This window comes from Volvox carteri (genome assembly GCF_000143455.1).
Source record: "Volvox carteri f. nagariensis unplaced genomic scaffold VOLCAscaffold_6, whole genome shotgun sequence".
Lineage (NCBI taxonomy): Eukaryota > Viridiplantae > Chlorophyta > Chlorophyceae > Chlamydomonadales > Volvocaceae > Volvox > Volvox carteri.
In genome coordinates, this window is record NW_003307549.1 from 1,687,095 (window position 1) to 1,711,790 (window position 24,696).

At 56.0% G+C, this 24,696-nt stretch overlaps 3 protein-coding genes across 3 annotated transcripts; 2 read left to right on the top strand and 1 right to left on the bottom strand.

The window, feature by feature from the left end:
- The first annotated feature begins 209 nt into the window (after positions 1-209).
- VOLCADRAFT_79704 (uncharacterized protein) lies at positions 210-5,738 on the top strand. The gene is made up of 8 exons (XM_002947352.1): positions 210-521; positions 637-697; positions 1,411-1,552; positions 2,282-2,347; positions 2,685-2,759; positions 3,174-3,254; positions 3,773-3,879; positions 4,217-5,738. Exons 1-8 carry the CDS (start codon positions 281-283, stop codon positions 4,281-4,283), a joined length of 840 nt encoding a protein of 279 aa, XP_002947398.1. The 5' UTR covers positions 210-280; the 3' UTR covers positions 4,284-5,738.
- A 1,028-nt stretch (positions 5,739-6,766) lies between these two features.
- VOLCADRAFT_79706 (uncharacterized protein) lies at positions 6,767-17,205 on the bottom strand (the record flags this gene model as incomplete). Its single annotated transcript, XM_002947496.1, has 20 exons — positions 6,767-6,967; positions 7,465-7,551; positions 7,841-8,002; positions 8,484-8,738; positions 9,094-9,348; positions 9,845-9,970; positions 10,215-10,366; positions 10,742-10,901; positions 11,248-11,397; positions 11,863-12,036; positions 12,507-12,743; positions 13,034-13,186; positions 13,506-13,607; positions 13,981-14,041; positions 14,477-14,571; positions 14,909-15,049; positions 15,567-15,728; positions 15,896-16,013; positions 16,273-16,351; positions 17,049-17,205. The coding sequence occupies 20 exons, from the start codon at positions 17,203-17,205 to the stop codon at positions 6,767-6,769; spliced, it is 3,027 nt and encodes a 1,008-aa protein (XP_002947542.1).
- Positions 17,206-19,544: 2,339 nt separating this feature from the next.
- Positions 19,545-23,396, top strand: VOLCADRAFT_116438 (uncharacterized protein; the record flags this gene model as incomplete). The annotated part of the gene is made up of 7 exons (XM_002947353.1): positions 19,545-19,711; positions 20,143-20,240; positions 20,880-20,955; positions 21,260-21,331; positions 21,997-22,287; positions 22,779-22,863; positions 23,320-23,396. Coding segments are annotated over 7 exons (864 nt in total), but the record flags the coding sequence as incomplete, so codon positions are not given.
- Positions 23,397-24,696: the final 1,300 nt, after the last annotated feature.

Consider the following 24,696-nt stretch of genomic DNA (forward strand, 5'->3'; position numbering starts at 1 on the left):
CGGTAGAACTGGCTGCTCTCAGCTAGAGATGTAGAAATCTGTTGTTATCGCGTTCTGAGTGCTTGCCTCGGTCTTTGTCCGACAATTACATTTTTGCTTGGTATCAGAACGCTGTACAATTATTTGAAACCGAAACGCAACCTATGCCAACCGATCACGGTATACTGTTATTTGACAATTAGCATTATACATATCGCTTAAGGGGATCACGCATCGCCAACGCCTACTCCGCGATAAGAGTGATCACTTCTCCTATCCCACACCCCTTTCCTGCCGAAAGATGGGCAGCGATGACACGCTTGGTAAAGTAAAGGATCCGCTTGTGGCAGCTGTGCAATGGCTGAAGACGAGACCAGCCAAGACTAAGGTTGCTCTCGGTGGCCTTGGAGCGGTGTTGCTACTGCTTATCCTTTGGCGGACTATCAAGGACCATGATACGTTATTTGTGCTTGCTGAAATGGCGCATTTCATCGGGATTGGCGTCCTTGGATACAAGCTCCAAAAGAAGAAGTCGGTCGCGGGTAAGCCTGCTCCACTTCGTCCTAGGAGCGAGAGATTCCGCACTGCATGTTGGTTGCCATGAACAGTACCGCGGGGCAGAGACCTATGGCTGAGTTTAAATTCATCTGGGCGCAGGTCTGTCGCTACAGACGCAGCTGCTAACCGCCACGTTTTTGGCTGTGCGGCTCTTCTGCAGGTAGAACGGTGCTCTTAAGTCGCTTATTGGTTGGGGTGTTTCGGATTGCACGGCATGGGCCTGCGATCTGTGAGGGGGAGTATTGGAGGAGGGGTGTTGCGGTTTGACCCGTTGGTCTGGTTCGTTGACTGCGGTTGACGGTGGTTAGGCGGAATGGTGCGATGCTCCGCTGATGTCCAAACGCTGATTTCCTAACAAGCCCAGTGTCCAGGGGGGAGAGCGAGTGCTTTGGGTCTGGAAGTCGCACCAGTCCCCACACGGCAGAGGTGCTATCCCTTCCTCCTCTAAGCAGCCACAGCGCTTCTGCGTCTTTGGGGTCGCGCGCATTTGGACAGTATCGACCTAAACCATGGTCTCCAGGCGGCCGCCCCCACCGCCAATCCGCCATGTACCGGCCAGAGCCATGGCCTGGGGCACCTGGTGATATGGCTGCACGCCTGCACCTTTGGACAGTCCTGAGTTCTGATCCCAACCTGACACCGCATGACTTTAGAGGCTTTATCAGTTCTTCCCACGACTTAATGGCCGGTCTTAAACACCCGTCGACGTGAAGTTGTGGTGCCAGATCGCATACGTCCAACACGATAAGATCTTAAGCGGCATGCCAGAGGCTTCTCGCACATCATCCATCCCTCTTTTGCCACCCACCCCACTTACCCCTTTCACACTTCCACCCCGTCCCAATCCATCCCCCTTCTTTTGACTCTCTGCAGCTTTATGATGGAATACGACATTCACACGGTCTTGGACGGGCTGACTCTGCTGGCCACCCTGGGTGTGGTGTTTTGCATGTTGTTCACGGAGATGAAAGCCAGCTACCAGAAGGAACAGGACGTCATCAAATTCTATTACGTAGTGAGTTATGGAGGCCGGGTGGCATTTGGAAAAGGGAAGGCATTGAGGTGAGGGGGTATAGGACGAGAAAACTGCCGGCACAAGCAAAAGGAATATTTAAAAAACGGGCCCAGACGATTTGCTAGCATACCAAGACCTGCAACTGATCGATGTTGGCATGCAAAAGAGCTGCTGAGGGCGGAAGGGCAGCGATAGCGCTCTGCTGGCGACCAGGTTTTAATGTCGTGTGAAGTGCTGCACGAGGAAGCCAGGGCTGTGAAGTGGGAGTGGGGAGCAGCGAAGGAGGGGTTTTGGTAGAGGTGATATCGTGATGACGCTGTGAGTGTGCGTGAGGGGTGATGACCGTAGCCCCGGTTGCCCTTAGGATTGAAGGGTTGGAAGGCTGGAGGTTCGTAGTCGGAGAGGAATGAGAGCGGGTACCTCGTAGTGCCCTTTTCCAAAGGTGGTCGAATGTCCCGTCGTGGTTGACATCTATCTCTCTCGGTGTCTCTCTCTCTCCCTCTTCGCGCTGCCTCCGCCCCTTGCATTGTGATGGTCATATATTTTCCCTTCGTTTTCGCCGACCAGTTCCCCCCCCCTTGACCCTCCTGACCCGTTGCCTTCTTTAACCCGCATCCCTATGTGGAGTTCCTCAGTCTTCTTTTGTGCCATCTCAGTCCGCTTGTTTCTTCCTCGAACCGTTCTCAATGACCATTCCGTTTGTGGAACCTAATCCGACCCCCATTGCAGCTGGGTCCCTGTGCGCTGCTGGCGTTCATCGCGAAGCCCTCCACCTCTCACTACTACCTGTTCCGGGTGAGCCAGGGAGGTGAAGGGAGGTGAAGGGAAAATGTAGTCCCAGCTGGAAAGTGGATAGATGGCCGCATGGGCGTGCGGTTGGGGCTTCGGAGCAAGCGTTGGTTGGGGAGTCGTTCATTGGAGTCGTTCATTGGCAATTAAGGACTCTGTATGGCAAGGGGTTTTTGAGGGGGGCAAGGGGAGGAGGCGGAAGAGGGGATGTGGGAACAGGAGGGTGTGAGGAGGGCTGGCGAACGGAGGAATGGCATGTGTGTATGTGTTCCTGTTGCTCACATCCCTGCCTATTGAGTGCATCTTAAGGATGCAAATTCAACCATTGAAACCGCTGCCACAGGTGTTTTGGGCCTTCTGTGTCTACCTGGAGGCGGTGTCCGTATTCCCGCAGCTGCGAATGATGCAGAAAGCCAAGGTAAGTGCGAGGCGGGTCCTTTCCGGGAGGTTTAGGGGGAAAAGACCTTGTGGCCAAACATCAAAAGCAGCTGCTAAAAGGCGAGCGTATGGCGTTTGCGCAGTGCGAAGGCATGCAAACAACGGGTGGGAGAGGGGGGGACCGGCGAGGGGGTGGTTTTATGGCACATGATACGACGGAAATAGGTCGTGCCGCGTTCCGAATTTTCCGTTCCCCGCATCTTTGCTCTTTGTGGCCTGCTGCCCCCCAATACGAAGAAGCCTGACGGTCTGGTTTATTGGCTATTGCCCGGCTGTATTGGATGTGATACTGGAGACGCCGCGCCGCTCTTTTAACATAAAAGCCAAAAATTTACTGCTGTTTGGCTGTTACTGTTGCTGCTGCTGCTGCTTCGACGTCCTGCTTTGTGTTAAGGTGGTGGAGCGCTTCACTGCGCACTACGTGTTCGCTCTGGGGCTGTCTCGCTTCCTCAGCTGCGCGCACTGGATCTTACAGGTGTGACGGGCACCCCCAAACCCCCCACGGTTCGAAAGGCCTGTCAAGAGAGGCCGGAACGGGTTTGGGGTTGTACTGCTGAGCCCGGAGAGCCGCAGCGAGGGGGGGGTTCCGCAACGCCTCTACTCGCAGCCATCTGTACGGCACCACAGTCCCATTCAGCAATGACACGGCGTGTGTTTCGCAATGCGTATTCATGACGCGTCCCGGGGGGGAAGGGGGAAAGGGGAACGCAGGGAAGGCCAAGAAAGCGGCGGCAGTGGGGAAGGAGGAGGAGGAGAGGAAAGGAGCCAAGCAGGGGCCAGATTAGGGAGGCGGAGAGGGCAGGAGGTCGGCGATGGAGTGAGAATTGGGTTGACAGGGGTGAAAACGCTGGTGACGCTTTTCCGCCTCATTCGTACTTCCCATCCTTTTATGTACGTGGCCAGTCCCCAACGCGGCCCCCATCTAACCATTCACTATCCGTTGTCCTTTCGCCATTTGTTCCCGTACACGTATTGTCGTATTGGCGGCCTCAGATCCTGGAGGGTAACAAGTACCTGCTACAGGCGCTGGGCAGCGGGCTGTGGCCCATCATGGTTCTGGCTTCTGAGGTGGTGCAAACCTTCATCCTTGCAGATTTCTGGTAGGGAGGGCTACGTCTTGGCTGACACAGGCAGGGCTGGGGGCAAACATCGCTTTGATTGGTGGGGAAGCAAAAGACAGGTGACCAATGGCTTTATGGGAACGGAAGGATTAAGACCTTGTAATTAGATGGCTTGGGACGGAAGGGAAGGCAGGGGCTGGGAGCTGCATTGGGGGACATGCTGACAACTGCTTGCGGGGAACAGCTGGAGGTCTTCCTCTCCCTCGCAGCCCGCTTGCTGCCGTGACCTGTCTCCGTTGGCCATGCATTTCACTTTCGGATGCCCATCTTGCACGCCGCTCCGCCATCGCTGCTCCCTCCCTCCTTTCTGCAACAGCTACTATTATGTCAAATCTTACGCGGAGGGCTCCGGGATAGTACGTCTGCCCGCCGGCATCGTCTGAGCCAACCTCGCCGACGGCAAACCTTGATGTTAGAGAGCACATGTGCTGTGCTGTGCTTCGCAATGCGGTGCATGCAGTAGGGCCACGCGATGTGCGAGAAGGCAGGTGCGGCACGCGTTATATGTTTTCTAGGGCTCACGTGTGTGGTGCGTTCCCTACCGCTGCAGATGGGGTGTGGGTTTGGAGTTGATGGTAGAGGTTGTTTGCCTGGTTTCTGGTGGTTTTGGCGTGGCCAGCTGCCAGGCTGTTTGCTTGCAGTGTGGTGTGGCGGCGCATTGGGAGGGTGAAGGTTATGGAGGCCGTGTTGTTGAGGCAGTGATCCTGCAGGCCCTGTGTGCGTGGCGTTGTGGTCGGTTGCCGGGAGGGTTCGTTGCCACAGGTCACGAGTTGCGGCTGAACAAAATAGGCAGAGCGGGTCACTGGCTGTCGAGTGAATGTAGTATAAAGCTCGCGAGTGTGTTTGACGATGTCGCCCTGTGGTATAGATCAGGTTGGATTACAGATAGGTGCGTGTCTGAATGGGGCCGACCTACAAGCCAATGTAGGAAAATGAAGCAAGCTAACTGTGTAGCACCTTATGCAGCAGCCACCGGTGCGCAGTCTCATAAGTTGGTAGGCAGAGATAAGACGCCTCAGCCACTGGAATATAGCTTGTGTCCTCCACATACAACAGAAGCGGCGGATGGGAGCCCCTCCGATGATGCAGGCGTGACATATAGACGTGGGCACCGTGCAATCAGAGATTATATATCTTCATTAAATCCCATTTTCCTGTCACGCACGCAAGGTAGCTGAAAACCTAGCATAATTGCGCACGTACTCATAATTGCCCTGTCCTCCATGCGCTGCATGAACATCCTTTAGAAGAGCATGATGCAAAATGCTTTTGCCAAACCACCATTCTGCCGAACCACTTTTGTATTACCAAATCTCCGTCTCATGGGTCTACAAGTCCATAACCTTATTAGTTCCACCATTGCATGCACGGGCCTAAGTATTGGACAACGCGCCGCATCGCTAACGACCGTAGCAGCATAAGCACACAGCATAACCCACCGTCTTTGCAGCTCAGACCATCTTCGCGGTACGTTGATTATGTTTCCGGAACTCTGGACGAGTACACACCATGCCAGCCGCCGCTCATGCACGTTCACAGCAAAGAAAAGGCAACACAGCAACCCCCAAATGCACGCGGAATCGCGCGGTCGTAGAGACTTTCTCACACGAGGCACGCACACAGAAATCCTGAGATCGGCCTCCTGAGTTGGCAGAGATAGGGACGATATGTAAGACAGCACTTGAAGAGCATCAAGATGCCGCATTCGGCACGGAACACCAATTTAAGATACGGACAATTCCATCGCTTATGCCATTTAACCTCCATGCAAAAGGACCGAAGCGAGAAGCGGATTAATGGATTGCTTTCCCGGCGCGCCTATCAAAGTACGTACTTTCCCAAGGTTTATTTGGTCCATTAACAATCGTACCGCCACAATTCTACCGATCTATCCTACCGACCAATCCTGCCGACACAAGAACATGCTGCACACGGTCCTTGCAGTCCAAGCGCAAGCTACCATTTCAGGAACCTAAACCACGCTAATACAATGTCCATGGCCCCCGGCCTTTTATGGACACTCCCGCACATGTAACTTGTAACTAGCTAACAACTACATTACCACCTGCACCGTGAACGCAGAGCGTCTCTCCCCACGTCCGGCGTATCATATAAGCTATATAGCTACAGGGCGTGGCTTCCGGCTGCTGTGGGCCTTAAAAAGTCGGCGCTGCATCCCCACCCTACACATCCGAACCCTCAGCCCACCCAACCCTAAGCAGCAGCTGCAGCTGTCGTCCCGCTTCACTGTTGCTGCTGCTGTCCGCCGTCGCCGCCGTTGCTGCTGCTACTCTCCTCGACATAGACTTACTTCGCGGGTGAAGCCCCTCCGCACCCATCAAGGTGCCAGACAGCTGACAGCTCCCCAGGGCAACAAGATGGCCACACACACAACACCAAGAAAGCCAAGAAATGCACTATAAGAACCGCCCCCAACGTGAAAGAGCACAGCAGATAAAAAGTAGAAGAAACCTACATGCACCGCCGCAGAGACTAAATACCATTTTACCATAGCTACCGGCCTGCATACTTGCATGGTTCATTTGCGCTTCTACAAGCTGCCGCCGCACAAAGCAGCAGAGCACGGAGCAGCAAAAAAGAGAAACCCTCATAAATTGTGAAGACTGCCCGACTATGGGCCGCCTTGCCTTAGCCCTCTCCCTCCTACCTTCCATCTCTCCCTGCTCTGTTACTCATGGACCTGCTTCTTCAGGGCTTCGCCATTCACCTCCTGGTCTACAACCCGATTCTGAAAACACTCAGGACAGTAACTGTGCCTCACCCTCGTCCTCCTCCTCACATCACTGGCGCACTGCTGCGCCGCCACTCCGCCACTGCCACAGGACAGAGCAACGGCAACTACTCTCTACTTCGTCCCGTCCCCTATTGCGGTCGGCTTGTTCTTCAGCTCCGCCGCATATGCCATCATACCCGCTAGAGCCGCCTGCGTGTTGGCGTCACACGTGGCCATGAGCTGCTGGTGCCTGGCGGGCATGTGCTGCTGCAGACCGGAGAGGGCGTCCGCGTAGAACACGAAAGGGTCCACGGGATCTATGGGGGTGCGAACCTGCGAAAGACCCAGGGATGGGTCGCGTGGGAGTGTGGAGTGTGCGTGAGAGAGGGAGAGGCAAGAAAGCGGAAAGAACAAAGGATAAGTGGGCGGCAACTGCACGGAATGAACAACCACACGTGCGATTTATATCAACGGCTATGCGCAGATGTTGATCGACGCTGGAATGGAAGGAATGACAGTCGTGCCATGAAGCATGCTAGAGTAAAACAGGGAATAATGCAGCGGGAAATTCGGAAGAGTTTGGCGATGATGCCTTGTGTGCGAGAGGCTGTGAGGCTTTGAGGATGGGGCGAGATTTCGACAGGAGGCCGTGTTGAAATTCGGTTGTGGCCTGACTCCCGATACTCCCGAAGCAAGTGCTCAGCAACCGCTTTCTAGCAACTGCGGTTCCTTATTACCCAGTAAGCACAACGCCGTCTACGAAAGGACTTCCTCCTCCCCTCACACAGAGTTATCCCCACCACCGACCATGACCGCCGCAAAACCCCCACCTCTTCATCGTCCGTGAACTCGTCATCCGAGCCCTCACTGCCATCGTCAAGGATATCCCGGGCCCCTCGTCGAAGAGCCTTGTTCAGCTCCTCGTCGTCCTGGCAATAAGCAAGAGCAAAAGACGAGGGAGTGGAAAAGAGTGTCACGGCAAGGCAGCGTGGAGATTAGCTGCACACGAAGAGCGGAATATGGACACCCATCTTCCGGGAGCTGAGAGTCCGGGAACGGTTGTGAATGGTATCAATGAAGCTTAGTGGTTTTTAATTGATGGAAAACATCAAACAATGGGCCGGGACTGCGCAACTCGTGTATGTGTACACGTTTGGCCAACAGCGCTAGGGCATACAGTCCATAGGTGCTCAAACGCACACGGACACCAACGAGACGCACCTCCTCGTCCTCCTCCCCAACGTCCTCGCCTCCATCCTCGTCCTCGTCATCCTCCTCATCCTCCTCGTCGTCCGATCCCGCCTTGGCCGCCTCCTCCATTTCCGCCTGCTGCTCCTTCAGAGCCAGCAGCAGCCGCATAATGCCCGCCTGGACCTACATACCACACAAACCAAAGTAATGGTAATGCGCCAAGGAAACAAAAGGGCCGCAGCACAGGGCTGCACATGTACATACGTACGAGGGGAGGGAAAAGGAATAGACATGGTGAACGTTTTGGGTTTTGGGTTTGGGGTTTGGGGACCCTGAGACTTGAGGAGCCACACACATTACATGATGGGCTGAGTAAAAGCAGAGGAAGAAATAAATGGGAAGGGAGGTTTGAGTTGCAGCGCAGCCGGGGAAACAGGTGCACACAGCGCAGCTGTTTGTATGGCCCTGGTGCATCAGTATCAGTGTGCGGGACGAGTGACCAGGGCACATTGCGGCGGCAATATGAGCTCAACAGGAAGTCCGCAGCTGTCAGGACGCCAACCTCGACCTATAAACCCAACCTCATAAAATTTGAAGGGGTTCGATTCCCCTTTTTGTCCCATCTAAAGCATATCCCTCAGCCCCCAAAGCTCCTCACCTGAGCCAACCCCGCAGTAATCTCCCCGGGTAGGGCCTCATCCGGAACCGCCAGCATCGACACAAGGCCCAACACGCAAACTTTCTTGTCGTGCATGCGACGAAAATGCTTCGGCTTGCCCGACTTCTTGTTGGCAAAAATGGCGGCAAACCACGCCGTGAAGAACTGCCCCACGACGCCCATCTGGACCAACACACTCAGCGCCAGAGCGGCGTTGTAGTACAGCGCGTTCGCGACCACCAGGACGAGCGCGTCCTGCAGATTATGATAGGTAGGTTAGCAGAAATACAATAACATTATCAGCACAGCGGATAGGCAGAGAAAAAAGCAGCAGATTCGGAAAAGAAATGGGGAAATGTGCGCATTATAATTTAAGGATACGATCGGGAAATTCAATTGGACATATGGATACACAAGAGGTCGGTGAAAAAGCGGATATACTTAAACGTGCCACATAAGGTACTCAGATGACATATAAGCGTACAGACAAGTCACAAGAAGAAGATTCAGCTCCTCGCCAGGTACAGCAACATACCAATTCCCCAATCTACCGCTGTATGTATATCAGCGCATTTATCATTCCGGTAAATCCCCCCGAAAGCATTCCCACCTTGAGCGTGCGGTTGGTGGCGGTTTGTAGCTTCCCCAACGCCAGCTGCAGGTAGGGACCGACCCACGGGTCGACCCTGCCGCGGCAGTTCTGCAACACCACCTCCAACAATCTGACCGCTGGCACCACATCGCGCTCCCCAAAGTCACCCTTCAGAGCGCCCTGCACCATGCCGAACAGGCTGGCGCGGTAGTCGGGGGTAGTCGAGGAGAGGAACCGCTCCGGGTCCCGACTGATGAAGTTGTCCAGAGGCACCTGCGAACATTAGACAGATACGATAACATGTGGGCGGGCCGGGAGAGCAGACACACACACAAACAAGAAACACACACACACACATACAAACATGGGTCATAAACAGCTCAGGACAGGACGGGTCATATGACCGGAAGGAACGGAACAGATGACATCCATCAAGACAGGTCACCGCATGCTTGGGCGGATAGACAGTTAGGGTTAAGAGGAGGACACAGGTAACGACGGGGAAAGACTGAAACGGGAGAGCACGAAGCACGAGGTAGCGTCCCCCCGCCCGGTAAGCGACAATTTGTTACCCATAGACCCCCAAGACGCGGAAGTAAATACACCCTCTCTAAGTCTCCAAGAACTGGGTTGAACCAAAAGTAAGATGGCCACACGAGACGCTTCTCCACGAATTGCCCGCCACCCTTCCCGCACTCACCCCATGCACTGTTTCCTCTTACCTCTTCTCTTCCCCCCGCCTACACACACATCCTTCTCCCCCACCCACCAGGATGTTCTCCCAGTAGTCCACCGCCCACTCGTTGACCGCCGCCTCAATCTGGGGCCATAGGGCCCACAACCTCTCGCTGATGGACTGGCCATAGTACGTCAAATACGACAGCATCTCCAGGACCTGTGTACAGCAGGCAACAGGTAGAGTAGTACACAATCAGAAAACGACGACAACGATAACAACAGTGCCAACATCACCACCACCCCAGCAAACCTGGTCTGCAGATAGGCAAACGAAATGACCGTCGGCTCGCCCAAGTGCCGACCTTTCCCCTTTCTTCCTCCTTCCCTCACCCCCTCCCCAAACCCCCAAACCCGTTTCCCGGCGCCCCCTCCCAAAAAAAACAAACCCTCGCTTGGCTCACCTCCTCAAACACATCCTGTCCCTCCGTGGACAGCATCCTGTGCATCAGCGGATACAGCACCTCCTCCAGAGAGGCAACCAACGCGGGCTGGTCGCTGCAGCTCTCCAGCAACGTGTTCAGGGCCCGCATGCAGCCAAACGCGGCAATGCCAGCTGCAACGAGGGACAAGTGGGGAAGCGCGTGAGGGTGAGTGCGGGGGCGGAAGGCGGAAAAGGGATAAGTTAGAACGGTAAAAACTGGAGTCCTGAATGCGAAGCGGGTAGGAGAGATAGAGGACTGGGCAGAGTAGCGACGGGCAGAGAAAGCCCACGCGAAGCCGCGCGACGCTACACCTCCCACACCAAACTACAACAACAACAACAGCAACAACAACGATGCAATTGATATGGCCACCACCATGCCACTGACGCATGTCCTCATGGCGATACAGCGCAGGTGTGCATGTGCACACACACGCAATATCACACACACGCAGGAGAGACCACAGCCCAGCAACCTAGTACCCAACCACCCACCCAGCCACCCACCCGTATCCTCGTCGCCCTCAGCATCCTCGTCTGCCACAGCGCAGTACTTCCAAAACGCACTCGTCAGTTGGGAAGCCATCTGTACGGCGTACGGCCCGATCTTGTCCCCAAACTTGTCCACCAACACCTCCAACGTAAACACCAGGTCCTCGTTATCAACCTGCGCGCGCCGCACGCGTGAGCATCCAAAGAGTGACGACATGCCAGGAGCCGTTCATCGTATATGCGGAAGTTGGTTCCAGAAAACACATGGCGATATGTGTAATAGCGCAGCGGAGTGAGCGAGAATGAAGAAAATCATTTCACGTGGAACGAGAGGTTCGGTTCAGCAACTACCTGACAGAGTATTGGAAGCAGGTTTGGGGCTGCTCGGCCCGTAACTTCCGACAACCCTACAGTGAAAGCCCCAATACCCACTCGGCAACCCCCTTTTCCCCTCCCCTCCCCTCTCCCCCTACCCCTCCTTCTCCAGGCCCACCGGGTACCCCCCCACGACCCGCCCCGACCTGGTTCATGAGTCCGAATATGGAGTTCAGTAGCTGGGGCAGTGCGGGCGCCACGGGCTCCACATCCTCCATCTCCTCCAGAAAGTGACGGAGGGACACCACCGCGTCCACACGCACCGGCAGCTCGGGGTCGCCCAAGCAGCGGGCGACCTGGGGGAGGGACAGAGAGAGAGAAGTACAGCCGAGGAGGGAAAGAGAGAGATAGAGCGGGAAGGATAGGGAAAGGAACATGATGTCGAGCAGAAGGGGGGATCATACCATGATGCAAGAAACTCAGAAACGAACTGCTGACGTCCAAAGTCCGAAAAAAAACACCACTGGAATCCCAAGCGAGTAGAGGGGGGGAGGCGGGCGGGCGAGATATAAGGTGAAATAAAAGGATATGGTGGTGAGAAGTTCATGGGTCCGACGGAAAAGGACTGGCTCAGTCCGGCGAGTGGGGATATCTACCCCCGCCACTACCAACTCCGTGCCTACCCGCCTTTTTACAGCACACGCCCCAAAACTCATTCCCTGCCCAAAACTCATTTCCCCCCCCATCCACCCACACCCATTCATCTGCACCAGCAACCCTTTGCCATCGGCCCCATGGCCCCACCCGACCCAACAATACACCTGCTCAAAGAAGCGCATGTAGGTGGGTCCCCGGTTGGTGCCGTCGGGGAACGTCGTGTCGCAAAACACGCCACTGACCCACACCGCCTTGGAACGAAGGTGGCCGTGAGGCGAAGTGAAGCACGGCATCACGTACGTCGCCATAATGGGGCCAAGCTGGTCCTTGTACGGCTTCTGCATTGCAGTACAACACAGTACAGTTCTTTTCATGGTACCTGTGCGTGGATGTGCATGACAGCATGGCAAACAAAGCACGGAGCAAAGCTAAACAACAACAACGACGACGCAAGGGCGTCAGAGAGCCGATCCAGGGAAAGGTCAACAAGGGATCGCGGCCTCAACCTCTCCCTCCCAGAGCCCATCCATCCGCAGCCCTCCTCTCCTCCCCTCTCCCCCCTCCCCGAAGCCCATCCTAACGCGCCCCGTAACTCCCACTTTCAAAGACACACAGCGAATAGGGAGATTTTTCCCCACATTCCCATTGCTCTACCCCACTAAAGCCTCATCACCACTCTGAAACCCACAGCAACAACTCAACATAACACACATTTCCCCGCCCACTTCCACTGTCATGTACTCACCTCACCTCACCCACCCATCCCAGCCCATGTTTACACACGCACACAGACCCCCCTAGTGCTCACCTTGGACTTGAGCAGGGGCGCCAGGCAGCCCACCGCCAGCAACGCCCCGTCCACCCTCCGCGCCTCCGCCACGGTGGGCACTCCGCCCTCTCCTACTGTACGACCAAAACCCGAAAGCAGCCCCGCCACCAGGCTCATAAAAGCATCCAGATGAGAGCGCTTCTTGCTGCACAGGTCGTGAGCAAAGTTGGCTGCGGCAGTTTTGGGCGAGTACATGTCCTCGAGGATGTCGTAACCCTGACGATCAGGAGAGAGGTGGCGCGCACAAAACGACATCGTCGAGGGGGTTCAGCACGAGGAGTTGAAATGGGAGTTGAAATGCGTGTGTGGCGCTTAGTAGCGCTTGGGGGCGGGTCCCTTGTGCATATCACTTACCCCCGTTACGTTACCACCCCTACCTTTCCTTCAAAACTTGCCATCCCATTAACCCACCCTTCCCCTCTACCCCCTCGCCCTCCCCTCCACCGTTGCTTTTGCAAATTCCCCTCCGCCTCCGCCTCCACCTCCCTGCCCCACCCCCCCAGCACCTTGCGGATGTACTCCTGGGGGTCCTCCGCCCACAACCTGGCGTCCTCGTCGTTGAAGGCCATGAGCGGGAAGGCCACGTGGTGCAGCAGCTGGTCCCAGGAGGAGCCCACTCGCTTGTAACACGAGGGCAGGTTGACCGCGTGGCTCATGTACTGCATGCGGTCAGGTGTGGTGCGGCGGGATGAAGGTGTGGCGCGGCGGGGAAACAAGCGACGTTGACACAAAGTCAACATTAATGTGTCTTGAACAATATTATTCACAGCACTGGAGAATGGCGAAGGTAAGGCCACGAAGGAAGGCTCATGTACCGCTCAAATTAGACACGCGGAGGGGGGGGGGAAACACGGTGTCTTATGACCCACTTCTATGACCCACGCCCCGGCCCTTTGCTTGGGCGGAGGCACTCATCCCTTTCCCCCCCATCCTTGGCGCCACGGGGCACCGTTCCCAATCCCACTTCCATCGACTCACCTGGAACAGCAGGTTGGTGCAGCGGGGGCTGAAGTACGTCCCCTGGGCCAGCTGGGACATAAGGCCCAGGTGGGCATCCAAGAAGTGCATCATGCACTCAGACTGAGGGACAAATGAAGCGGCGGGAGGTGAGAGATGGAGAGGGACATTGTAGACGTGAGAGCAGGGGAGGCCAGGAGAGGGAGGGGCCATGGCTGGGTCGGTGGGTCGGTGGATGGTGTTAACCTTTGGGCTTAATCACAATTTCACAAAACCAAACCTAACGCGACCCACGTAATGTCGTGAAAATAATATCATGATTGGGGTTTAGGTTTATAAAAGGTATGGGGATTTCATGGGGATAAGTTTCAGGTCTTGAACAGCCCACATGCCTACCGCACTCCTCTCCTTTACTCTGCTCCTTACTGAACACCCGTCCTCAAGCCTTACTACTCCTTCACCCCCTCTCTCCTCCACTCCTTCACATCGACCTCACCGCGTACAGCTCGGCAAACGGCTTCTCCGTGCCATCGCGGCAGTTCTTCGGCTGACCATACCTGCACCGGGCGGGGGGGAGTGGGGGCGCGCAGGGTGGGGGAAGAAAGGTTGAGGGGGGAAGTCGGAGGTATGGGGACAGGCGGCAGGACGTTCGTGCGTGCACGGTTAAGCGTGTGAACGTGTGCCAGGCAGACATCCGCTTACATGGGAAGGCTTTATGAGCTTGCAAATGAGCACATGCACCTGTTGCCAAGGTGCGTGCCTACCGCAGAGCATACGCCTCTCCACGCATTCACTCATACCCACATACCATCTGGACTTCAAGGACGGTGGGTGTTTGTCGTAACCCGTCACCCCCCCCACGTAAATCATATTAGAATTACGATGATGAGATTTTACATCCTTCTAGCACTTACATACATACATATATACTTACATACCTATAGGACAGGTATGTAGTCATATTCCCGTATACACACGCATACATATCTCACCTGTTGTACAGACGGTAGGTGATGTGCAGCACCCACTTCTTGGCCTTCCACCAAGGGGCGGCGGGCCGGTCGTTGGGGTCCAGGGAGGCGACATCCTGACGCAAGGAAGCGGAGGGGGCGAGCGGCTAAGACAGCCAAGCAAAACATCCGACCCATTCTCCAGACCAACAACGTGGAAAGTAGTTCGTATTCCAATGGGTTGGGAGGGACTTCATGCATGAGACCTCGGACTCCGCTGAATACCTCCGTGCAGATCCGGCGGTGCGCTCCACTCTTCCTCCAAAACGCTAAAACCCCATCCCTCCATCCAGTCGGCTCACAAAAGGGAGCCCCTTTGTGCGCCCCACAGCCGTCCCAAACACATGCACAACAACATAGTGGATGCGCTCCCCAGCACCCTCCAACCAACCCAACCCACCGCCCCGCACCCACCGCCGGCTCCGCCTGGGTCAGTGCGGAGTGCAGGGCGCCCATCCAGCCGGTGAAGGTCTCCGGCTCCAGCAGGGCAGCAGGCACACCCATGTAGGTGGACGACCAAAACGTCTTACATACCAATTTGATGTAACCGGAGATCTGGTCCAAGGGAAAAAATCCCAGGGAAAAAACACAGATTCATAGGGGTACGGGGCGCGGGAGCCCGGAGAAGATGAGCGGGATCAGGGCGTTGGAGAAAAACCAACCGGACCTTTACACAGAGGCTTGATATCTTAGCCCGGCATGTATGTATGAACGTGAATATATGCGTTTGTAGTGGATTGGCTTCCCCTTTTCACATCAGAAGGACAAGGCTCACACGCTCATGCGCAACCCGCAAACCCCTCCCCCCCCTCCATGCAACCGCACTCCCGCAACACCACGTGCCCCACTGTAAAGAGGGATACCCAAGATACGTCCCCCCCTCCCCTAGAATAGTGGAGTACTCGACTCTGATCTGTCGACACACGCGCCCACGCACGTGCCAAACAACCCTTCATGACATCATGGCATCACCATCGGCATACAAACCCAGTGCCCGTATCCAACAGCACATTTTCGGCATACAAACCCAGTGCCCGTATCCAACAGCACATTTTCACACCTACATACATACCTGCGCACTGGGTGGCGCCGCCAGCAGCTGCCTAAAGATGTGCAGCAGCAGCGGGAAGGCGGTGGTGATGATTCCCTCCAGGGGAGCCCGCTCCTCCTCGTCACGGAATTCGTACTTGCGAGCCAGCAGCCGCAGAGCCAACAACCCCCCGTGGACACGGCTCTGGTCCTGTAAGGCGGATGTTGGCAAGGGGAATGGGGGGTAGCGTTAGCGTTGGGGGGGCAAACGGTGCATTAGTTCATGACATACGGATAAAAGCTGTTGCAGACAAAGGTCGTGTAGAAGCAAAAAAAGCAAAAGGTTAACACCGCACCGTACCTACGCCGTACCTGCGCCGAGAGGTTGCCGTACAGCGCCTGCAGCAGCCCCGGCCACTGCTCGGGGTAGTCGCAGTAGACAATGATCTTGAACACCTCGGACAGCTGAGACTGAATGTTGTGAGGAGCACTGCGGGGCAAGAAAGAAAGAAAGAGCAAATATTGAAGGACCAAATGGCATCAGACGCTCTGTCTTCTTGCCTGTTTGTGGAGCGACCCAGATCCACTCGTTCCCATTTTCTCTCCCTAACCTTCCACCCTCGTCCACTCCCGCTTGAACAGAATTTCTCTTCACAAAGATACGGAACACGAACTTCGATGGCCGGCGTCCTCCCCCTCCCTCCCGCCCCCTCCCCGGCCCAACCCCACACGCACCCTACCTCACCCACCGGATCATAGCCTCCAGGATGTTCTGTCGAACAACCTCCTTGTCCGAGTCCGGGATGACATACTGCGTTGATGTCCCGCCTGATGATGGGCGGCAAGGAGCCAAGACATTCGCGGCTAAGGCTAGGTCGCAGTAACGCAACCCCATAACATCAGGGCCCCTTGAAGTTGAAAACTGCGGTACCAAAACGCCTTAAAGGCCTAACGCTAAAGGGCTAACGCTTCCATTCGCCGTAATACCTAAACAAAAAGGCCTCTCCTGGCATGTAAATTGATTGGGTGCAGATGCTGGTCCGGTCGGATCACCTATTAAGCTAACTCCAATAACCCCCCGCGGTCGAGATTCTAATTATTTATGGATCTGACAGTCCAGGAAACGCCAATGCCAGATGGTGGACTGCTGTGGGGCTTGGGGGGATGCCTTCCCAAACCCCGCAGTACCTGTTCGCACGCAAGCCCATCGAGATGTTCTTATGAACACCCACGCAACCGCATGGCATTCTATAGGGCATGGTGTGGCGAGCAGAAACTGCTGGCATAAGCGGGTTTTACATGTAAGCTTTCATACCCCTCCTCCGTATGCAGCATTGACACATGGTGGGGCCCCGCCAAGGCGGATCTCCGTGGGGAAAGCATAACTCGCAAGATAAAGAGATGTGAGGGAGGAAGGAAATCTAAACACCATCAGGGACCCTTACTGTGGGCAACGTCCGTGCTGCGATGAAAAACCCAACACGAATCAAGCCGAGACTGACCGCCCGTTGTATGCCAAGCATACCTTGCAGAGTTTCATGCGCTTCTGACTTATCCCAACTCCGCTTTACAAAGTTTTTAAAGTTGATGGCTGCCATATGCCGGACTCCCGCATCGACTGATTCCTCTGCTGCCACGCGCAAGAGCTGCACGGCCTGTCCCGGCAGCTGCTCATGCTGCATATTGATCGACAAAAGCGCGGTGCATAGGGTGCATCGTCAATACAGGTAATTTCTGAGGATTTAATTGGCGGCAGTTGGCGGCGCCCAGCCCAACGGGGCAAGCCATACCTGCTTTAAAACCCGCTCCGCCTCCTTGACATGATTTTGATCATGACTTAGACACGCTTGCAAAACTGGCAGCAGCGCCTGAATGTCCATGCTCCCTTTCCAGGTAAAGCAGCAGGTTCAAGGTCCGTCAGAAACAATAAAATAGGCCCAAATAAACTAGAAACAAAGTATACAGGTTTATGCTGTGGAGCCCTTACTTTATTATGAGCAAGGAGGAAGGCAGCGCAATGAATAGCGCTTTGAAACGGAGCCGAATTCCACGCCGGCTGTCGCACCCTATCTTTATCTGGGGTGCTGTTATTTCACTGACGGCGACAACACGTGTATTACTGGACGGCTAGCCTGTTACCGTACCTTTAAAGTGTGTACGTCACACGGCCAGGATCCCGCAGCCCTTGTGCCCACCTCGCAAAGAAAATAAAACTTACAATTGCAACAAAGCAAGTACTTCAAATCCTGTGGTGATGCTTACGGTCTTCCCTTTGCTTAAGTATCCGCAAATAACCGGTTGCCGTGGGCTGCCATTCAGCCGGGGTGGTTCGTCGGTGCTGGCGGGGACCCAGCGACAAGTGACCATCATGATTCTGAACTCAACGTGAGGAGAACTTGGGAGCAGCTTGCGCTGTGAGGTGCACGCAGCAAAATCACCCAGGTCCATCGCAACCTCCGCACATGGCTTCTGGACGTGTTCCCGCATTTAAGACCGCAAGCTCGCTCCATTCCACGTACGTCTCCTCCCTTCATAAGGTTGCTACTTGAGGCCATGGGTAACGTCCATATGGGGTTTACGGAGGCAAGCACTCCTGGCTGCCGTATCTCAGACGCTCTTCCTCGACGAGTGAACGGGTGGACGACGTATGCTTTAATCGACCAGAGAGAATATCCTGAGCAGACGCTGATTGATGAGGATTATTTGAAGTAGAGCTTAAAGGGTCAAAAGCCAGCGTCAACCTCGCGAACGAGGGGTATGGTATGGTTTTGTTTGCATGCCGGGGAGAGCAATTCTCACACCCGAAAAATAGCTGTGAAGGACAACTGCTGGGCCGCGCTTTGGACACGTCCTGCAAATCGGACTTCCCTCGGAAGGGATTAGGGGAAGGTCGGCCAAAACATCTTCCACATTTCAGGAGATACTGATGGCTGCTGAATTGGCTGAAGATGTGTGACAGCTCATTGTTGTTGCCTTTCGCTTGCAGCGTGGCGATGGTGGTTGTGCCGAGACGGTTGGTCACTGATAGCCTTCTGAAGTTTTCGTTAATTGTCTAACCCACGCCAATCTGGTATACGCTGGACCCATCTGACATATTGCTAAAAAAATTGCAGTATCCTTACAGGCCTGCATTGATTTGAAAGCCACGCAAAGGCAGCTTTGCAGGAAAACGGCATCACATATCTCTTGCCACTCCATCCTGAATACGGGCGCTAGTTTAGAGGCTCTTTAGTTTAAAACTACCTCTTCGACCATCTCCTGTTTGTCAAGGCATCCTGTTTGTCAAGGCAACAGCGACACACAACCACCGTTCGCAGTTCGCAAAATGGTCGCAATATCGCAATAGCATCATGCATATAAATGACATAGTTACCCTCATCGGGGTCGCTTGACACCCACGACCTAAACGCGCTGTGGCTTTTGTCGCTCCTTTGTGCCGCGACGCCTGCCGCACACATCACATCATCCTTCACACATTCATCGCAAGTGGCAAAGCACTACTTCATGTCGCAGCCTGCAGAAACTACCGGACAGGACGGCCTCCCTTCAGGAGGGCTCGTCACGGGTCTTCCATCCACCGCACCCCAGGCCATTCCCCCCAGCGGACACATTCAATTCGACCCTGCCATGACGCATCTACTGTCCGGCATCGCAGCCCAGCTTCAAGCCGCTGCAGCCGCTGCCGCATCAGCCTCCCCTGCTGCAGGACCCGCCCAAGTTGACCCGCCCCAGCCACAACCCCAGACAGCCGGAACTCCCCAAGCAGCAGCACCACAACCACAGTCACCACCTTCTACCTCGCCGTACGCAGCTCCCGACGGCCTAGCCTTGAAACCGGAGGCCGTGCCGGCTTTTGGCGGACTGGGTGGACTGGGTGGCCTAGGACTAGATTTAACCCACCCTGGACCGCCTTTGCTGGCCTGTCCTTCAGTCCCAGGCCCCGGCCCGGGCTTGACACCCGGGTTTGGAGGGGGCTCAACTCTTGCTGCTGCTACTGCTGCTGCTACTGCTGGTGGTGCAGCGACCGTTGCTGCGACTGCACCCAAGTCCGCAGGAGCCCCATTCGATCCGGAGGCGTTAGCGGCGGCTCTTACCGCACGTATGAGCGCAGCCGGGGCGTCCATCATTTTCGAGAAGGCTCTGACTGCGAGCGACGTCAGTGGGGGCGGCAGGGTGGTGGTGCCCAAGGTGCGCCAGGGCGTGCAGGAGCCTGGTGCTCGGGGAGTGGGGCGACGAGGGGGAAGAAGGGAAGCAGGGGAAGGGTGGGAAGCGATAAAGGAGTTCGAAACACAGACCGAGCGCGAGGGGAAGGGAGGGGAAGGAAGGGGAAGAAGCTGACCGAGTCGGATGAGGGGGGTGGCGGCGGCAGGGCGCCCCGGGGCCTTAAAGAAGGTGAAGGTTGGAGCGCGACCCAGATCAGCTTAGGGACCCAGATCACGGGCCAAGCACATCGCGACCCCATCTTGCGACTGGCTCAGGGAGGTCAACACTATCCACCCAAATCGACACCATCAACTTCCATATTCTCCTTTCTCAGTCCACCCCCTCGTTCTCTCTTCCAGCAACGTCCTGTGTTTCTTTTTCGCTCCCTCCCCCTTCCCGTAACGCTCTGCTCCCAGTCCATTGCCGAGCAGTACTTCCCCAAACTGGAGCAGCCCAGCGGGGTCACCATTTCCGCGACCGACTTGGACGGCAGGTCGTACACATTCAAGTGGAGGTGCGCGGGGGCACATGGGCACATGGGGACATGGGGATGTGGTGCTTGGACGGGGTATCGCTCGTAAGCAGGACACGCAGTGAGGAGCTCCCTGAGATGAGAGGTCTGTGCAGCGCGTGATGTGAGGGGGGTTTAGAGGGGGGTACGACGAAGCACAGACGATTGTCGAAAAGGAAATACCGATGACGGATAGGGGTATATGGGGGCCCCACTGGGGTTGTTAGGAGGTGACGGGCCAGGAGGTAGGGGGTGTAGGGGCGGGCCTGGGTAGGGGCACGGAATGCGAGCCAAGTGGAACCGTGGGCAAGTACGACATCACCCGGGGATGCCGTACTGTGCCGCTCACCAGAGTGAGGTGCCTCGCCTGGACAGCCCACGGGTTTGTTTGGACCGTACGAGCTCCCGAGGCTTGTAGTAATCCGTACATCCGTACATCCATCCGGTGCGTTTTAAGACGGCAGGATCAGGAGCTGAGGGCTCCAGTGGAACATGGCGAAATTGGGGCGATGGACGTACATACATACAAAAAACGTACAAGATGCCATCGCAAACATGCGTAGTTCCTGGCCGTCTACCTTAAGAAGACGTAACCTTACCTGAAGTAGCTTCATGAGTCCGCCCCTTCGCCCCTCCTGGAAGGTTCTGGGTCAATAACAGCAGCCGCATGTACCTGCTGGAGGGAGCGGGTGAGCTGCACAGGAACTACGGACTGGAGGTGAGGTGTGCTGCGGGGTGGCTGGGCAGGTATGTGGTTATCTGGCATGATTGGTGGTCGGGTGGGTGGGGAGGGGTGGGAGTGGAAGGAGGTGTGTCTGGGTTGCGTGGGGAGAGGGGACGATTGTTACAAGCTATTGCAGCTATATCGCTGCGGCTTTCACTTGTGGCTGGATTTCCTAGAAGCCTTCCTGATTACGATTTTTGCTGCTGTTGTTGTTGTTGTTTTGTTGTTGTTGTTATTGCTGTTGTTACTGTGTTCTTGCTGCTGGTGTGATTTGATGTGATGGTTGCGATATGCGCAGGTGGGCGACGTGATGGTGTTCGCGCAGAAGGCCGACGGCTCACTGATGGTGGCGGGCAGGGCCGCAAGCAAGGTGAGGAGATGTGTGTGTGTGTGTGTGTTACGTGGTTGGTGGGTGCGTGACCCCATACCTGTAAAACTCTACCCATACGAGCCAAAGGCCCAAGGAGATGTGGACGGGGAGCCAGGCACGGGGCAGGGGGCACGGGGACGGTTCACTTGGCCTGAGGATTTGTTAGGTGCCGTCTTTACGGGTGTTTGTCAGAAAGGCGCCACTAGCACACGGGCCCTAAGGGCGACAGCAACACGAGCGAATGCTTGAGGGCAGGGACAGGGGACAGAAATCTGTACAGCACGACTCTGGCTTCCCGCACCCCCTTTCGTACTTGACCCTTTTCCAACTTTGTTGGCTGGCTGGGTGGTGTTTTTGCCGGTGGTGGTGGTGATGATGATGATGATGATGATGGTGGTGGTGGTGGTGGTGGTGGCCGTCTGGACGGCTGGTGGTGATGGTGATGGTGATGGTGATGGTGATGATGGTTTGTGGGAGCCCAGTCCGATCAAGTGAAGAGGCCACCCGCAAAGCGCCCAGCTACAGCAGCTGTTGCCGGCGGCTCCAGTGGTGGCGGTGGTGCAGGCGCCGGAGGAGGAGGAGGAGGTCAGGCGCCTCGCAGCCGCGACGCGCGAGCACCGCGCCCTCGTCCAGCTGTGGCTGCATCCGCTGGCGCGGCAGCGGAGGGCGCAGCGGCCGCGGCCGCGGCGGCGCAGCCGATCCCTGGGCGCCTGACGGCCGGCGGCGGCCCTAGTACGGCAGTTGCTTCCGCCGACGCCAGCCTGTTGCGTGGTGGCGGTGGTGGCGGACGAAAGCGGAAGGTCTCCTCCTCCGCAGCAACAGCAGCAGCAGCGACGGGGGCGGCGGTAGGTGGTCTGGCCGCGGACCCCACCCGGTTTCGTGTGCGGCCTGGCGATGAGGGGCTGACGTCGCTGGCAGTGCTGGACATGGAGGCGCCCTCTGACGGGATATTCCGGGTGCGTGGGGAGGTGGAGTGGGGGGATGGAGTGGGGGGGTGGTATGTGGGGAGGTGGAGTGGGGAGGTGGAGTGGGGAGGTGGAGTGGGGAGGTGGAGTGGGGAGGTGGAGTGGGGAGGTGGAGTGGGGAATTGAGGATGTGGTTGGGGAATCAGGTGGGGGCTGCCGACCACATGTACGTACGCACACCCACACGCCGACACTATGTTGGTGTTGTGGCCCCCACGGTGCGCCCGTGGTGTACTGTACTGTACTGTACTGTACTGTGTTGGCAAACCCTAAAGCCGCAGCTGTCTGTGTCCATGGAAAGGTACGCGCAACCCAAAGCCAACCTCCGTATTTCCTCTCGCTCCGCAACCCATGACCCAGAGTATCAGAAGTTCTTTTGAGCTGACTGCCGGGAGGTGGGGCCATGTTTTTGTTTTTTTGCAGGGCGAATGGGGGTGATACTTATTTCCTCCGACCGCTTCCCTTTCCTTCTCCTTTCTCAGGCGGTGGTGCAGCACGTGTCGCCGGTGTCCCTGGGTGTGGCTCTGGCCCGCAACAACCGCTGGACGGCCACGCTGGAAGTAGCTGGTGAGGGCGGGTGGATCAGCGGGTGGCGGCCACAGTGGAAAGCTGAAGAACTTCGCCTCCACCCCAGTCGTGCACATCATGACCCCATTCGGATTTATCCGCAAGCCATTGTCCCAATGTTGAAGTTAGAAAGAAGAAAAGTCGAAAGAAGTTAAAATGTTAGCTTGATCTAACCCCCAACGCCTGCACGCGATTATTGGAATCTGATTCTACGAATCTTAGAACCAGACGCTTAGAGGCCGGAATATCACGCTTGGATTTTCCGTGTGTAGACGGGTATTTGCATGTATGCCCCTTCCTCGCCCCTGCCGTGCTGCCCCATCACTGTTCCACCACGGTCCCGCCAAACCACACAACACAACACCACAACAGATCACAACACGTGGCGGTACAACACCACACCAAACAACATCACATCACACCACGCCTGGCGCCCAACACCCTTTCGACCCCCAGGCGAGTTCTACCAGGCCTTCTTCGACTCGCGGGAGGATGCGGTGGAGGCGGTAACGGCGGCGGGGGCATCTCCCTGAGCAGGACAGGGAAGTGGGAGATCTTGTTCATTCTCCATGCCGTGGAGAATGGACACAGGGCAGGAAGGACGGGTCCTGGAGGAGTAAGGAGCCTGGAGGAGCAGAGGATAAGCGTGAGGATGAGCAGGAGGGCAACGGCAGGAAGATCAGCAGGAAGGGGAGGAGGAGGAGTTGAGGGGCAGGGAGTTGTCCCCGCCATAGGCCGTACCGAATGGTGCATGTTGACATATCCTCAGATAGTCGTGTGTTGGCTGATGACAGTCCAACGCTGTTGCACTTCAGGACTGCCGAAGAGGCTGTTGAGGTCATCGTCCAATTTGTGCGAGCAGCACGTTGGGTGACTGAAAGAGTGCTTGGAGCAAGCGTCGTTTTTGTGCGGCATGTTATGCGTGTGATGAGGGCAGCAGGCCCTATGGGCCCGTATGGCAAATCTCGCCCTGCAGAGGGCGGACGAGTTTTCTGCATGCATGACCGTACAAAAAGGAAAAGCTGCAAACCTCCGTTCGGCACTAAACCCAAACAATCCGACGGTTTAGGGTTGAGGAGTTAAAAGTTCTATCAAAGGATCTCACATTTCTACACAGCCTCCGGTACAAGGGAAAGTTGTTTTGAGTCCTCCAACTGTTCCTTTCATATCAGTTAAGGGCAACATGCCGTACTGTACGGATGGCCCAACGGCGCTAGAGTGCACGCATGCTAACGTCTCTATGAAGTGAGTTACCACTCATGAAGCTGGACATGCTAAAAAGCCAGGACCGGTGATAGCACTGACGCCAAATGCATCACGTGATAGGGTACGTCGCTGGGAAGGGCTGGGAGCTAACAGCTCCAGTGCTAGTCCCAGACATATATCGGCGTATTACAACCTCTCCCAGGAAAGACCCGCTTCTAGAAACAAACATCCATTTTGGATCCATCCATCCCTACATCTCCAAACCCAAGGCTGCAGTATCCAGTCCTCCATCCTCCATCTACACACTACCTGACGCCCCCTTAACTGTGTCACCCCACAACACTAAACCCTAAGCTACAACTAAAATAACTCCATCACACCAGCCCTTTTGCTCACTTTAGGTGAACTCTTAGCTGACGCCAGAATCCAGATCCTAATAAATAGCAACTGCGCTCAAGGCGGCCAGCCAGACAGCTTTCCTCCATACTCCCAGCTGTCATACCCGCCGCGAAATAAGTTCCATCGGCTATACCGGCCCACCACCATCCCCAGGACGCCCAGCAGGTAGCGGCGGCGGCGGCGGCAGCAGCCCATGTGCCGCACAAGACAGCGCAATGAGCACCCGCT

Excerpts from the sequence above, each read along its gene's own strand:
- VOLCADRAFT_79704 (XM_002947352.1), top strand. The coding sequence starts at position 281 with ATGGGCAGCGATGACACGCTTGGTAAAGTAAAGGATCCGCTTGTGGCA. Across the intron at positions 3,255-3,772 it reads GCGCGCACTGGATCTTACAG|ATCCTGGAGGGTAACAAGTA; the intron begins GTGTGACGGGCA and ends TGGCGGCCTCAG. Across the intron at positions 3,880-4,216 it reads TTCATCCTTGCAGATTTCTG|CTACTATTATGTCAAATCTT; the intron begins GTAGGGAGGGCT and ends TTTCTGCAACAG.